The following is a 16,814-nucleotide window of genomic DNA, read 5'->3' as shown; positions in this document are numbered from 1 at the left end:
AGAAATGCTCCCTAACAAGGATGTAATATAAGCTTTGTGCACATAGAAAATGTCTATATTTTATTTCAGCTCATGAAACATGGGACGAACACTTTACATGTTGTGTTTATATATTTGTTCAGTTTAGTTAGATTTATTTAATTTCATAATTCAAAGGTTATAGAATTTTCAAGCACTGGATTTAAGTACATTTTATTCTGACCTTCGTCTGGCTTTGAACTGGTATTGAACCACAATTGGATGTGGTGATGCCGACAGTAGGTGTAGCATGTATAATTCAGTGAGCATTGGATGTGGTGATGCCGACAGTAGGTGTAGCATGTATAATTCAGTGAGCATTGGATGCGGTGATGCCGACAGTAGGTGTAGCATGTATAATTCAGTGAGCATTGGATGTGGTGATGCCGACAGTAGGTGTAGCATGTATAATTCAGTGAGCATTGGATGCGGTGATGCCGACAGTAGGTGTAGCATGTATAATTCAGTGAGCATTGGATGTGGTGATGCCGACAGTAGGTGTAGCATGTATAATTCCGTGAGAATTGGATGCACTGACGGCCACAGGAGAAAACTTGGAAAACATTTGCACGAAAGCAGCATCTGTAAGAACTGACAGTAGGTATAGCATCTACAATTCAGTAAGACCAGACCGACACTAGTGTTCTCAAAATAGCTCAACTGAAGAAAAAAAAAGCTCATTATGAGGCTAAATCGCTCTCTTGTATTGCAGGTCACCACCACTTTCCACTTAAGATCACAACTAAGTTGATGCCGATGGGTTGTTCGGCTAGTTTAGGTAATATGCGTTACCATGGGAGCATGGGAGTCACTCACTACCCAAGGTAGATGGGTCATTCAATTTTTTTCATTGTAAAATGCAGATATTATTGTCTACATATTATGTGAAAACACATCTACTAACGTAACGGATTATCCTGTATTTTACCAAATCTCTCCATAGTCCTGGCAGCAAATATGATACAAGACCTCATTCATGATATCCACTCAGACTGTTTGGGAAGACATTAACACAATTTATAATATTGTCTATATGGGGTGGAGAAACACTCCATAATGTGTCCATGCTAAGGAAAGCACCTTACTTCCCCTCAGGAATATAGCAGCATATATGCTGCAAATGGCTGCAGAGAGATGCCACTTACTCAAATCATTTTATTTGACATGATTTGTTAAACAGGTGTAAAATAATAACACAATGAGTAACGATAACTTTTCTATATACACAGGGTACCAGTACTGACTTACTGTGCAGGGTTACGAGGTAATTGAGGTAGATATGTACATATAACTAGGACTAAAGTGACAGCAAATGAACAGTAGCTTCAGCATATGTGATGAGTCAGTTAGTGTAGAAACAGGTCATGCAGACATTCCAGATAGCTATTTGGTTAACTACAGTATTTTACTAACTACACTGAACAAATATAAACTCAACATGTAAAGTGTTGGTTTCATGAGCTGAAATAAAACATCCCAGACTTGATTTATCTCATTCTGTGTACAAATTTGTTTACATCCCTGTTAGTGAGCATTTCTCCTTTGCCAAGATAATTCATCCACCTGACAAGTGTGTGGCATATCAAGAAGCTGATTAAACAGCAAGATCATTACACAGGTGCACCTCGTGCTGGGGACATAAAAAGGACACCAAAAAATGAGGGAGTGTGCAATTGGCATGCTGACTGCAGGAATGTCCACCAGAGAATTTAAAGTTAAGTTCTCTACCATAAGCCACCTCCGTTGTTTTAGAGCATTTGGCAGTACGTCAAACTGTCCTCAATCACAGACCTTGTATGGCGTCGTGTAGGCAGGCAGTTTGCTGATGCCCCATGGTGGGGTTAAGGTATGGGCAGGCATAAGCTACGGACAACGAACACAATTGCATTTTATTGATTGTAATATGAATCCACAGATATACCATGAAGAAATTATTTGGCTCTTTGTCGTGCCATTCATCCGTCGCCATCCCTTTATGTTACAGCACGTGAATACCGCAAGGATCTGTACACAATTCCTAGAAGCTGAAAATGTCCCAGTTCTTCCATGGCCTGCATACTCAGACATGTCACCCTTTGAGCATGTTTGGGATGCTCTGGATCGACGTGTATGACAGCGTGTTCCAGTTCCCGCTAATATCCAGCAACTTTGTACAGCCCTTGAAGAGGAGTGGGACAACATTCCACAGTTCACAATCAACAGCCTGATCAACTCTATGAGAAGGCGATGTTGTGTTGCATGAGGCAAACGGTGGTCACACCAGATTTCTGATTCACGTCCCTGTGACCAGCAGATGCTTATCTGTATTCCCAGTCATGTGAAATCCATAGATTAGGGCCTAATGAAAACATTTCAATTGACTGATTTCATTATATGAACTGTAGCACAGTAAAATCTTTGCAATTACATCGTTTTAATAAGATTTTTGTTCAGTGTACATTGAAGTAGTGGCAGTAACTTAGTCCTAAGTGTCATTACTGCAGCCTAATAGCAAAATAGTCCAATAAGTAACGATTACCACATGACCGTATAACGCGAGAAGGAAATGGATGGAAGACTGTTGGAGATGTATGCGATCTAACTACTTTGACAGAGAATCTTTAGATTGATTTTGCAGGTCATCATTCCCCTGTTTTTCCCATTACATTCCCATTACATTCCCCTGTTTTTCCCATTACATTCCCCTGTTTTTCCCATTACATTCCCCTGTTTTTCCCATTACATTCCCCTGTTTTTCCCATTACATTCCCCTGTTTTTCCCATTACATTCCCCTGTTTTTCCCATTACATTCCCCTGTTTTTCCCATTACATTCCCCTGTTTTTCCCATTACATTCCCCTGTTTTTCCCATTACATTCCCCTGTTTTTCCCATTACATTCCCCTGTTTTTCCCATTACATTCCCCTGTTTTTCCCATTACATTCCCATTACATTCCCCTGTTTTTCCCATTACATTCCCATTACATTCCCCTGTTTTTCCTATTACATTTTCTAAATGAGCTGGTTGTCCTGATGGTTGGTTTGTAATGTGTCTGTATTAAAATGCTTTTATGGTTGACTGCATTCCATACACTCATTCTGATTGGCTGGCCCTGGCATCCCAGTGGGTGGACCTGGCTGGCAAGAGGGTGGGTCTATGACCTCCCAGGCCCACACAGGGCTGCGCTCCTGGTCAGTCATATGAAATCCATAGATTAGGGCCTAATGAATTTATTTCAATTGACTGATTTCCTTCTATGAACTGTAACTCAGTAAAATAAAGCTGATCCTCAACCCTGGGGCCCCTCAGGGTTGTGTGCTTAGTCCCCTCCTGTACTCCCTTTTCACCCACTACTGCATCACCAAGCACAACTCCAACACCGTCATTAAGATTGCTGACAACACATCAGTGGTAGGCCTGATCACCGAACAACATCCTCTCCCTCAACATGAGCTAGACAAAGGAGCTGATCGTGGACTATAAGAAAAGGAGGGCCGAACAGGCCCCCATTAACATCAACTATGCAGTTTTTTGTTTTTTTACGTGTTATTTCTTACACTAGTACCCCAGGTCATCTTAGGTTTCATCACATACAGCCGAGAAGAACTACTGAATATAAGATCAGCGTCAACTCACCACCAGTACGATCAAGAATATGTTTTTCGCGATGCGGATCCTGTGTTCTGCCTTACAACCAGTGCCACGGGATGGTTCCCATGCAGCGACCCAAAAAAACGACTCAGAAAAAGAGGGAAACGAAGCGGTCTTCTGGTCAGACTCCGGAGGCGGGCACATTGTGCACCACTCCCTAGCATTCTTCTTGCCAATGTCCAGTCTCTTGACAACAAGGTTGATGAAATCCGAGCAAGGGTAGCATTCCAGAGGGACATCAGAGACTGTAACGTTCTCTGCTTCACGGAAACATGGCTAACTGGAGAGACGCAATCCGAAGCGGTGCAGCCAGCGGGTTTCTCCACGCATCGCGCGGACAGAAACGAACATCTTTCTGGTAAGAAGAGGGGCGGGGGCGTATGCCTTATGGCCAACGTGACATGGTGTGATGAAAGAAACATACAGGAACTCAAATCCTTCTGTTCACCTGATTTAGAATTCCTCACAATCAAATGTAGACCGCATTATCTACCAAGAGAATTCTCTTCGATTATAATCACAGCCGTATATATCCCCCCCAAGCAGACACATCGATGGCTCTGAACGAACTTTATTTAACTCTCTGCAAACTGGAAACGATTTATCCGGAGGCTGCATTCATTGTAGCTGGGGATTTTAACAAGGCTAATCTGAAAACAAGACTCCCTAAATTTTATCAGCATATCGATTGCGCAACCAGGGGTGGAAAGACCCTGGATCATTGTTACTCTAACTTCCGCGACGCATATAAGGCCCTGCCCCGCCCCCCTTTCGGAAAAGCTGACCACGACTCCATTTTGTTGATCCCTGCCTACAGACAGAAACTAAAACAAGAAGCTCCCACGCTGAGGTCTGTCCAACGCTGGTCCGACCAAGCTGACTCCACACTCCAAGACTGCTTCCATCACGCGGACTGGGAGATGTTTCGTATTGCGTCAGCCAACAACATTGACGAATACGCTGATTCGGTGTGCGAGTTCATTAGAACGTGCGTTGAAGATGTCGTTCCCATAGCAACGATTAAAACATTCCCCAACCAGAAACCGTGGATTGATGGCAGCATTCGTGTGGAACTGAAGGCGCGAACCACTGCTTTTAATCAGGGCAAGGTGTCTGGTAACATGACTGAATACAAACAGTGCAGCTATTCCCTCCGCAAGGCTATCAAACAAGCTAAGCGCCAGTACAGAGACAAAGTAGAATCTCAATTCAACGCCTCAGACACAAGAGGCATGTGGCAGGGTCTACAGTCAATCACGGACTACAGGAAGAAACCCAGCCCAGTCACGGACCAGGATGTCTTGCTCCCAGGCAGACTAAACAACTTTTTTTGCCCGCTTTGAGGACAATACAGTGCCACTGACACGGCCTGCAACGAAAACATGCGGTCTCTCCTTCACTGCAGCCGAAGTGAGTAAGACATTTAAACGTGTTAACCCTCGCAAGGCTGCAGGCCCAGACGGCATCCCCAGCCGCGCCCTCAGAGCATGCGCAGACCAGCTGGCCGGTGTGTTTACGGACATATTCAACCAATCCCTATACCAGTCTGCTGTTCCCACATGCTTCAAGAGGGCCACCATTGTTCCTGTTCCCAAGAAAGCTAAGGTAACTGAGCTAAATGACTGTAGCACTCACATCCGTCATCATGAAGTGCTTTGAGAGACTAGTCAAGGACCATATCACCTCCACCCTACCTGACACCCTTGACCCACTCCAATTTGCTTACCGCCCAAATAGGTCCACAGACGATGCAATCTCAACCACACTGCACACTGCCCTAACCCATCTGGACAAGAGGAATACCTATGTGAGAATGCTGTTCATCGACTACAGCTCGGCATTCAACACCATAGTACCCTCCAAGCTCGTCATCAAGCTCGAGACCCTGGGTCTCGACCCCGCCCTGTGCAACTGGGTACTGGACTTCCTGACGGGCCGCCCCCAGGTGGTGAGGGTAGGCAACAACATCTCCTCCCCGCTGATCCTCAACACTGGGGCCCCACAAGGGTGCGTTCTGAGCCCTCTCCTGTACTCCCTGTTCACCCACGACTGCGTGGCCACGCACGCCTCCAACTCAATCATCAGGATTGCGGACGACACAACAGTGGTAGGCTTGATTACCAACAACGACGAGACGGCCTACAGGGAGGAGGTGAGGGCCCTCGGAGTGTGGTGTCAGGAAAATAACCTCACACTCAACGTCAACAAAACTAAGGAGATGATTGTGGACTTCAGGAAACAGCAGAGGGAACACCCCCCCATCCACATCGATGGAACAGTAGTGGAGAGGGTAGCAAGTTTTAAGTTCCTCGGCATACACATCACAGACAAACTGAATTGGTCCACTCACACAGACAGCATCGTGAAGAAGGCGCAGCAGCGCCTCTTCAACCTCAGGAGGCTGAAGAAATTCGGCTTGTCACCAAAAGCACTCACAAACTTCTACAGATGCACAATCGAGAGCATCCTGGCGGGCTGTATCACCGCCTGGTATGGCAACTGCACCGCCCTCAACCGTAAGGCTCTCCAGAGGGTAGTGAGGTCTGCACAACGCATCACCGGGGGCAAACTACCTGCCCTCCAGGACACCTACACCACCCGATGCTACAGGAAGGCCATAAAGATCATCAAGGACATCAACCACCCGAGCCACTGCCTGTTCACCCCGCTGTCATCCAGAAGGCGAGGTCAGTACAGGTGCATCAAAGCTGGGACCGAGAGACTGAAAAACAGCTTCTATCTCAAGGCCATCAGACTGTTAAACAGCCACCACTAACATTGAGTGGCTACTGCCAACACACTGTCAATGACACTGACTCTACTCCAGCCACTTTAATCATGGGAAATGATGTAAATATATCACTAGCCACTTTAAACAATGCTACCTTATATAATGTTACTTACCCTACATTATTCATCTCATATGCATACGTAGATACTGTACTCTATATCATCGACTGCATCCTTATGTAATACATGTATCACTAGCCACTTTAACTATGCCACTTGGTTTACATACTCATCTCATATGTATATACTGTACTCGATATCATCTACTGTATCTTGCCTATGCTGCTCTGTACCATCACTCATTCATATATCCTTATGTACATATTCTTTATCCCCTTACATTGTGTATGAGACAGGAGTTTTTTTTGGAATTGTTAGTTAGATTACTTGTTCGTTATTACTGCATTGTCGGAACTAGAAGCACAAGCATTTCGCTACACTCGCATTAACATCTGCTAACCATGTGTATGTGACAAATAAATTTGATTTGATTTGTCCAAACACACCAAGAAAGGCATGAGGGCACAACAATGCTTTTTCCCCCTCAGAAGACTGAAAAGATTTGTCATGGGTCCCCAGATCCTCAAAGTTCTACAGCTGCACCATCCTGACCAGTTGCATCCCCGCCTGGTATGGCAACAGCTCGACATCCGACCGTAAGGCGCTACAGAGGGTAGTGCGTATAGGTCATTACATCACTGGGGTCAAGCTTAATGCCATCCAGGACCTATATACTAGGTGGTGTCATTGGAAGGCCAAAAAAGTCTCTAGTCGAAGTCTCTAGTCACCCAATTCATAGTTGGTTCTCTGCTACCGCACGGCAAGCGGTACCAGAGAGTGCTGAACAATTATTCAAATGGCCACCCGGACTATTTACACCCCCCAACCCCTTGATTTTACACTGCTGCTACACGCTGTTTATCTATGCACTGTCACTTTACCCCTACCTACGTGTACAAATGACCTTGACTAATCTGTAACCCCTGAACATCGACTCTGTACCAGTACCTCGTTATTGTAACTTTTTTATTTCATTTCTTACTTTAGTTTATTTAGTAAATATTTTCTTAACTCTATCTCTTTAAATGCACGGTTGGTTAATTAAGAGCTTGTCAGTAAGCATTTCATTGTTGGTTAGGGGCCTGTAAGTAAGCATTTCCTTGTTGGTTAGGGGCCTGTAAGTAAGCATTTCATTGTTGGTTAGGGGCCTGTAAGAAAGCATTTCATTGTTGGTTAGGGGCCTGTAAGTAAGCATTTCACGGTAAGGTTGTATTCGGCGCATGTGACAATTTTTTTTAATGCGTTTTTCACACTGCTTATGAGCAATAGCCTTGTCCTAAAAAAGTTAGCACACCACACAGTCAGGTTTTTTCCTTGCACTGAATGGGTCACCTCAAGTCATCCCAATTACAAAGGCATTGTCAAGATGACTAAGTGGTTGAAGGTAAGTTGGGATCCATTTATCACAGCCAATCATCCTCCGTCATGACAAAGACAGGCCAATTAAACACAAGAGGTGTGTGTTGAGAAAAGGCATTGTCGCCACACCTCTTCTCTTTGTTAAGATGATAACACTGCTACCATGACAACAGACACTGGTAAATACACCTGTGTAACAGAAACCTCTGCTTTCACCGGTTTGTTTTTGTACTTTTAGGTTGCTAGATTTTGCCTGCTTATGTTAGGGACAATAAAATACTTGTTATATTCTGTGGTTCTATTGTTGTAGAATGTTCTGTGGAATGTTCTATTGTTGTAGAATGTTCTGTGGAATGTTCTATTGTTGTAGAATGTTCTGTGGAATGTTCTATGAATGTTCTATGTTCTGTGGTTCTATTGTTGTGGAATGTTCCATGAACGTTCTATGTTCTGTGGTTCTATTGTTGTAGAATGTTCTGTGGAATGTTCTATGAATGTTCTATGTTCTATTGTTGTAGAATATAAGGGTCCCTTGTATAAAGTGGCACTAAAACCAAAAGTAGGTAGTCTAATTACAATGTTTACACTAGGCTAAATTACAACTGTTCAATGTTTACACTAGGCTAAATTACAACTGTTCAATGTTTTCAGGGGCAGGGACTGGGAGACTTGTCAGGATTCAGGGAAAGATGAACGGAGCAAAGTACAGAGAGATCCTTGATGAAAACTTACTCCAGGGCGCTTAGGAAGTCAGACTGGGTCGATGGTTCACCTTCCAACAGGACAACGACCCTAAGCACACAGCCAAGACAATGCAGGACAGGCTACGGGACAAGTGTCTGAACGTCCTTGAGTGGCCCAGCCAGAGGGTGACCCACCCGGACTTAAACCCGATCGAACAACTCTGGAGAGAGCTGGAAATAGCTGTGCAGCGACGCTCCCCATCCAACATGAAAGAGCTTCAGAGGATCTGCAGAGAAGAATGGGGAAAAACTCCCCAAATACATGTGTGCCAGGCTTGTCGTGTCATACCCAAGAAGACTCACGGCTGTATTCCCTGCCAAAAGTGCCTGAATACTTCTGTAAATGTCATATTTCAGTTACAGTTCAAGTCAGAAGTTTACTTGCACTTAGGTTGGAGTTATTATCTATCTCTCCAGTATTAATGCTAAATTGAAATTATTCCACCTCTATGGCCTATTTATTGCCTACCTCCATACTCTTCTACATTTGCACACACTGTCCATAGATTTTTTGATTTCTTTCTATTGTGTTATTGATTGTAGGTTTGTTTGTGTAACTCTGTTGTTGTTTGTGTCGCACTGCTTTGCTTTATCTTGGCCAGGTCGTAGTTGTAAATGAGAACTTGTTCTCAACTGGCCAGCTGGTTATTAAATAAAGGTGTTCTCAACTGGCCAGCTGGTTATTAAATAAAGGTGTTCTCAACTGGCCAGCTGGTTATTAAATAAAGGTGTTCTCAACTGGCCAGCTGGTTATTAAATAAAGGTGTTCTCAACTGGCCAGCTGGTTATTAAATAAAGGTGTTCTCAACTGGCCAGCTGGTTATTAAATAAAGGTGTTCTCAACTGGCCAGCTGGTTATTAAATAAAGGTGTTCTCAACTGGCCAGCTGGTTATTAAATAAAGGTGTTCTCAACTGGCCAGCTGGTTATTAAATAAAGGTGAAATCAATAAAACATGAGGGAGGAGGATGTCTTCCTTGTAACCCACAGCGTTGAGATTGCCAGGCAATGACAACAAGCTCAGTCCGATGATGCTGTGACACACCGCCCCCAGACCACGACGGACCCTTCACCTCCAAATCGAGTACAGGCCTCGGTGTAACGCTCATTCCTTCAACGATAAACGCGAATCCGACCATCACACCTGGTGAGACAAAACCGCGACTCGTCAGTGATGAGCACTTTTTGCCAGTCCTGTCTGGTCCAGCGACGGTGGGTTTGTGCCCATAGGCGACGTTGTTGCCGGTGATGTCTGGTGAGGATCTGCCTTACAACAGGCCTACAAGCCCTCAGTCCAGCCTCTCTCAGTGTATTGCGGACAGTCTGAGCACTGATGGAGGGATTGTGCATTTCTGGTGTAACTCTGGCTGTTGTTGTTGGCATTCTGTACCTGTCCCGCAGGTGTGATGTTTGGATGTACCAATCCTGTGCAGGTGTTGTTACACGTGGTCTGCCACTACGAGGACGATCAGCTGTCCATCCTGTCTCCCTGTAGCGCTGTCTTAGGAGTCTCACAGTACGGACATTGCAATTTATTTATTGCCCTGGCCACATCTGCAGTCCTCATGCCTCCTTGCAGCATGCCTAAGGCACGTTCACGCAGATGAGCAGGGACCCTGGGCATCTTTATTTTGGTGTTTTTCAGAGTCAGTAGAAAGGCCTCTTTAGTGTCCTAAGTTTTCATAACTGTGACCTTAATTGCCTACCATCTGTAAGGTGTTAGTGTCTTAACGACCGTTCCACAGGTGCATGTTCATTCATTGTTTATGGTTCATTGAACCAGCATGGGAAACAGTGTTTAATAAACCCTTTACAATGAAGATCTGTCAAGTTATTTGGATTTTTACGAATTATCTTTGAAAGACAGGGTCCTGAAAAAGGGACATTTTTTTTGTTTGTTGCCGAGTTTAGAATAGGCTACTGCACCTAGATGAAATGTCAGAGAATCTCATTGCATATAAGATCATGAGGTGTCTTCACTCCCTCTGTGACTATACATATTCCAGTTATCATATTTCACATTTTCAGAACCAAGAATTCCTCAATTGCATTATGGGGAGGAACAAGAGTAGACAACCTTTTGATTGACCTTATTTGATTGACCTAAACAGGAGTATCTTCCGGGCTGTTTTGTTAGCGAAAGGGGGCGTCGATTACCGTAATTCCTAATGTAATGCAGCTGTTAGGATAGCCTGCATAATGCCATTGAATACCTTATTTTTATCTTTCTTTGGAGCAGTTTTGCTTCAAAATTATATGATCTAATCGCGGAAACAATGCCACTAGACCAACAGGAACTCGAGCTAACATTGGCGCTGTCACTGCCCCTATCCCGCATTGACAGCTGGGTTACGCGGAGGCTCGTCGGTCGTATGCTTTGTGTGATGCGGGAAGCTGCTGAACGTTTTGTTGTGGAATGAAATCGACATTGTGATAAAGTCTTTGTTCATCTTTTTATTCAAAACGGAGTTTGAAATTCGGCAAGGAGAGATGAAGAATCTACTCCCTGGGATAGTCCTGACGTTTTTGATATTTTTAGAGGTGAGCAGCCCTTAGACAACATCGGCTATTGCCAACTATATAACGGGCGTTTATGGGATTACGCTGTACCTTTTTGATCAAATTAGAAATGTAATTATGTTGGTAAAGAAAATATTATGACGTGAATGATGCTTTACTGTTAATTTGTCATGGTGGATATATTTTAACAATATTTTCAAAGAACGAAGCATCTGCCCCCATCAGATGATATACAGTGTAGGCTACAGTATGATGCAATTTGGCTATCCCTTTGTCTTTCTGTCCATTCCTCCGTAACAAGACGGAACTCTTCATGTAGGTAATAATGACCAAATCGAGTGCGAATATGATTACAAGGAAATTATTTTTTATTTCTGTACAACCGTAAGTGATACTGTCTGGGTACCTAACTTTATCATGGCCCTTTCAATATCTCTCTCCTTTAACATTTGGAGACGGTACAGATTTACTAACTCATTCACGAGCCACACATTTGTATAAGAAACATACATGTGGAATTGCCCCTTTGAAACCACTGAAAATCACAATGTAAAAGATTGTTTGACTTTTTTGAAAATTTCACTACTTTAAAATATATATATATATTCAGAAATTAACAATTCTAAATGGTTTTCTGATCTGCCATGCCCTAGGAAAACCTCTGTGCTTGGACTATCATAACACTGCAACAAGACTGTTTTGGTTTCTGTCAAGTCCATTTTCATTACACTAGATCTTTTATCTTTTCAATTATGCTAAGTCAGTTGAACCTTACTCTGTGCAGGATATCATGCTGTCCAATGTACTTGGCTCCTATTTTTTATTTAACCTTTTTATTTAACTAGCCAAGTCAGTTAAGAACTAATTCTTATTTACAATGACGGCCTACCTTGGCCAAAGCCTCTTCTAACCCGGACGATGCTGGGCCAATTGTGCGCCGATCACGAGGGATCGAACCAGGGTCTGTAGTGAGGCCTCTAGCAATGAGGTGCAGTGCCTTAGACCGCTGCACCACTCGGGACCAGCATCCTGTGGATGCTCATGCTCATGCCCTATAATATTTAATTTCAGTTATGTTATTAAAGTAACTAATGTACAAGGTTAATCCATGCTTAGTCAATAACAGACTGTTTATCACGCGTGCAAATTGACACTAACGTTCACTCTGCAAACACACGCTGAAGTTCAAGCAATATCTAAGTTAAACCATGTCTGCCAATCTACTTTCACCAACCACCAACCTACTTCACAAGAAGTGTAAAATCGCAGCATAAGAAATGTATGATTACCACTGAAATTGAAATGCTGTCTTATTTTATTTAAGTATTTTAATAAAGTGAGTAAGTCAAGTAGGGGAACAGTCTAGGTGCAGGCTGTAGGGAAACAGTCTAGGTGCAGGCTGTAGGGAAACAGTCTAGGTGCAGGCTGTAGGGAAACAGTCTAGGTGCAGGCTGTAGGGGAACAGTCTAGGTGCAGGCTGTAGGGGAACAGTCTAGGTGCAGGCTGTAGGGGAACAGTCTAGGTGCAGGCTGTAGGGGAACAGTCTAGGTGCAGGCTGTAGGGGAACAGTCTAGGTGCAGGCTGTAGGGGAACAGTCTAGGTGAAGGGAAACAGTCTAGGTGCAGGCTGCAGGGAAACAGTCTAGGTGCAGGCTGTAGGGGAACAGTCTAGGTGAAGGGAAACAGTCTAGGTGCAGGCTGCAGGGGAACAGTCTAGGTGCAGGCTGTAGGGGAACAGTCTAGGTGCAGGCTGTAGGGGAACAGTCTAGGTGCAGGCTGTAGGGAAAAAGTCCAGGTGCAGGCTGTAGGGGAAAAGTCTAGGTGCAGGCTGTAGGGAAAAAGTCTAGGTGCAGGCTGTAGGGAAAAAGTCTAGGTGCAGGCTGTAGGGGAAACAGTCTAGGTGCAGGCTGTAGGGGAACAGTCTAGGTGCAGGCTGTAGGGGAACAGTCTAGGTGCAGGCTGTAGGGGAACAGTCTAGGTGCAGGCTGTAGGGGAAACAGTCTAGGTGCAGGCTGTAGGGGAAACAGTCTAGGTGCAGGCTGTAGGGAAACAGTCTAGGTGCAGGGAAACAGTCTAGGTGCAGGCTGTAGGGAAACAGTCTAGGTGCAGGGAAACAGTCTAGGTGCAGGCTGTAGGGGAACAGTCTAGGTGCAGGCTGTAGGGGAAAAAGTCTAGGTGCAGGCTGTAGTGGAAAAAGTCTAGGTGCAGGCTGTAGGGGAAACAGTCTAGGTGCAGGCTGTAGGGAAACAGTCTAGGTGCAGGGAAACAGTCTAGGTGCAGGCTGTAGGGAAACAGTCTAGGTGCAGGGAAACAGTCTAGGTGCAGGCTGTAGGGGAACAGTCTAGGTGCAGGCTGTAGGGGAAAAAGTCTAGGTGCAGGCTGTAGTGGAAAAAGTCTAGGTGCAGGCTGCAATAACTAAGCTTTGCTTGGTCATGAATCCAGAATTTGTGTGCTCAACTCAATTGTCAAATGTCTTTGGGTGCTTAGTTGGAAAGGCATATCAGTTGATGTGCTTGGTCATGGACACTTTATCGAGAGGGGGGGAGAAAGAGACTGGCTATACATTTTTAAAGTGGCAGGTTAGGTTTGAGATGAACCTCGCCTGGCCAGCTCACTATGACAGTTATGGCAGTGGAAAGCTCCCCGGCAGGAATGAGACCAGAAGCTTCTGTGGAGCTGGAGGTGTCAGGTTCTGTGGAGATTGGAGGGTTTGCGGTTCAGCGACCCTATGAGACGAGTCAGCCTCTCCATGCAGGAAGGTCACTGCCCCCCCCCCTGCCAGGGTGGGGCTGCATTAACTTCCCTAACACTCTCTGGCACTAAGATTGCAGCTCTGTGACTGGGAGGGAGCTGGATAGAAGCTTTAAGTGTCGACTGTCTTTTTCACGGGCTCCTCTTTGTAGAAGGCGCTATTATGGTTTTGTGAGCTTTTGACTCGGCAGAAATCGAGTGTACATGTTTTGATGTGTCCAGTATGAAGTTTGTATCTTATAATGCAAAAAAATATAGCCTACAGTTTTGTGCTCTTTGTTACTTTGGATTCCAATAGATAGGCGCTACTCTATATCTTCACAACTCGACTACCAGAATGGCATTAGAGGGAGGAGACCCCACCAGATCTTATTTCAACAATGGGTGTTCCTTGAGGGGATTGTACCTCATCTTGTACTATAGTTCTATACTGACTAAAGGTATTAGGATAAATTCTGGGTTATCACCACCACTTCAGCTAGCTTCCACTGTCACATTACCAAACTATCTTCTGCTCTTTGAATAGTCTGTCAATCACATGAGGACTCTACTATCCATAGGGGAAAAGGGTAGCCTAGTGGTTAGAGCGTTGGACTAGTAACCGAAAGGTTGCAAGTTCAAATCCCCGAGCTGACAAGGTACAAATCTGTCGTTCTGCCCCTGAACAGGCAGTTAACCCACTGTTCCTAGGCTGTCATTGAAAATAAGAATTTGTTCTTAACTGACTTGCCTAGTTAAATGAAGTTTAAAAATTAAAATGGGGAATGCATTAGAGATTTCTTGGCTTGGTCAATGTCTTAAAACGTGGAGGGACAGTTTTGTTATATGTTTACTTACCCATTTGGTTGACGAGTTGTTTTGTTGGCAGTATGACAGCAAAGAGGGGTTCGGTCTGGGCTTGGTCGGTCTGGGCTTGGTCGGTCTGGGCTTGGTCGGTCTGGGCAAGGTCGGTCTGGGCTTGGTCGGTCTGGGCAAGGTCGGTCTGGGCTTGGTCGGTCTGGGCTTGGTCGGTCTGGGCTTGGTCGGTCTGGGCTTGGTCGGTCTGGGCAAGGTCGGTCTGGGCAAGGTCGGTCTGGGCAAGGTCGGTCTGGGCTTGGTCGGTCTGGGCTTGGTCGGTCTGGGCTTGGTCGGTCTGGGCTTGGTCGGTCTGGGCAAGGTCGGTCTGGGCAAGGTCGGTCTGGGCTTGGTCGGTCTGGGCAAGGTCGGTCTGGGCAAGGTCGGTCTGGGCAAGGTCGGTCTGGGCTTGGTCGGTCTGGGCAAGGTCGGTCTGGGCTTGGTCGGTCTGGGCTTGGTCGGTCTGGGCTTGGTCGGTCTGGGCTTGGTCGGTCTGGGCAAGGTCGGTCTGGGCAAGGTCGGTCTGGGCAAGGTCGGTCTGGGCAAGGTCATGCTTGGCCACATTTTAAAATGTATATTATCACAAACTAAGCACAACCATGAGGTGTGGTTGTAGTGAGCCAAACAGTATCTCATCAACTTGACCATTTTTATAATCTAGTAAATGTAATAGTAGTCTTGCCATTATGACTCTACCTCCATTGTCTATGATTTATGACCCAGGTTACAGTACAGTGACATGATATGACTAATGAATGACTGGTCGGATTAATGCAGTAGTTTTTAAATAATGTAGTAATCCTATATCCTTTTCGATGTAAATTAGCTTTGTGATCCTCTTTTTGATGGATTTCTCCACTTGACTTTACATTAAACCAGCCGTAAAACTGTCCGATGGCATCAACTGTGAGTGAATAAAATCTCTGGAGTAGTTTTATCACTTTATCAAGGCTTCAATTGGCTGCGGCTGAATAAAAAAAAGAGCCAGTTCTACTCCTAAACCAATAACACTTGTCCTCCCAAAATCCCGGCCCATCTGGGACAAAACCAAGCAGGATGCCGCAGTTTGCTGTTGTTTAAACGGTCACTCGCTCGGTCGTCCCCTTTCGGCTACAGAGACAAGACAGCAGCCGACCAAGCAACTGACGCTCTGGCAGGTCTTCAGATACTACATTAGAGGGATAAATTAACATACTTGCAAACTCCCCTACTTTAACTAAGCGTGTGCAGTGGGAGTGTTGTGGTCTTTGTGGTTGGCCTGGGTATCTGGGGGGAGGGGCTACTACATAGCTGTGGACCCTGCTGTTTGGCAGTGCCACAGTGGGGAGTTTGGTCCCACAAACAGGCAGTTTGTTCCAAGCATGGCGGCCCTCTTCCTGCCAGGGCTTCGCTGCCAGGGTGTCCCCGTATTGTCCATTCTTCCCAACAGCCAACCCCTTCCAAATGCTCAATTGTATGGCCCTAGTCCCAACCTTCATTGACTATCCCCCTTCTCTGGTGGTGAGAGCTAGGAAACATCCTAGAGTCGTTAAGTGGTAGAACCAGTGATCTACTCTGAACGCAACATGTAAAGTGTTTGTCTCATGTTTTATGAGCTGAAATAAAAGATCCTGAAAATGTTCCTTACGCACAAAAGGCAGGATTGATTCTCCATTTGCATTTTAGGTATCAAATTGACGTTTGGCGGTGCCTAATCAGTCAGTTCTGTACCCGCCTGGCTAGGGCTGGGCAACATGGCCAACCAAAATTAAATGTAATTGTTAAAATGTACTTAAATATCAAAAGTATAAATCATTTCAAATTCCTTATTAATCAAACCAGATGGCACCATTTTCTTGTTTATTTTTTATTTACGGATAACCAGGGGCACACTCCAACACTCAAGACAATTTACAAACAAAGCATTTGTGCTTAGTGAGTATTCCAGATCAGAGGCGGTAGATGACCAGGGATGTTCTCTTGGTGAAATGGAACATTTTCCTGCCCTGCTAAGCATTCAAAATGTAACGAGTACTTTTGGGTATCAGGGAAAATGTATGGAGTAAAAAGTACAGTATTTTATTTAGGAATGTAGTGAAGTAATAGTTGTAAAAAAAAAAAAATAGTAAAG

General features: G+C 44.8%; 1 protein-coding gene across 1 annotated transcript in view; it reads left to right on the top strand.

Annotated features, from left to right (window-relative positions):
• The first annotated feature begins 10,769 nt into the window (after window positions 1-10,769).
• The window catches only part of LOC116354841 (vesicular, overexpressed in cancer, prosurvival protein 1-like), a 78,720-nt gene continuing 72,675 nt past the window's right edge, over window positions 10,770-16,814 (top strand). Inside the window, exon 1 of the mRNA XM_031796938.1 lies at window positions 10,770-11,141. Coding sequence (XP_031652798.1) covers window positions 11,091-11,141 — 51 coding nt within the window. The 5' untranslated portion in view covers window positions 10,770-11,090. The remainder of the gene's footprint in view (window positions 11,142-16,814) is intronic.

The sequence above is a fragment of the Oncorhynchus kisutch genome, linkage group LG18 (genome assembly GCF_002021735.2).
Source record: "Oncorhynchus kisutch isolate 150728-3 linkage group LG18, Okis_V2, whole genome shotgun sequence".
In the NCBI taxonomy this organism is placed as follows: Eukaryota; Metazoa; Chordata; class Actinopteri; order Salmoniformes; family Salmonidae; genus Oncorhynchus; species Oncorhynchus kisutch.
Note: the sequence above shows the minus strand (reverse complement) of the source record. Positions and strands in the feature narration are given on the sequence as shown.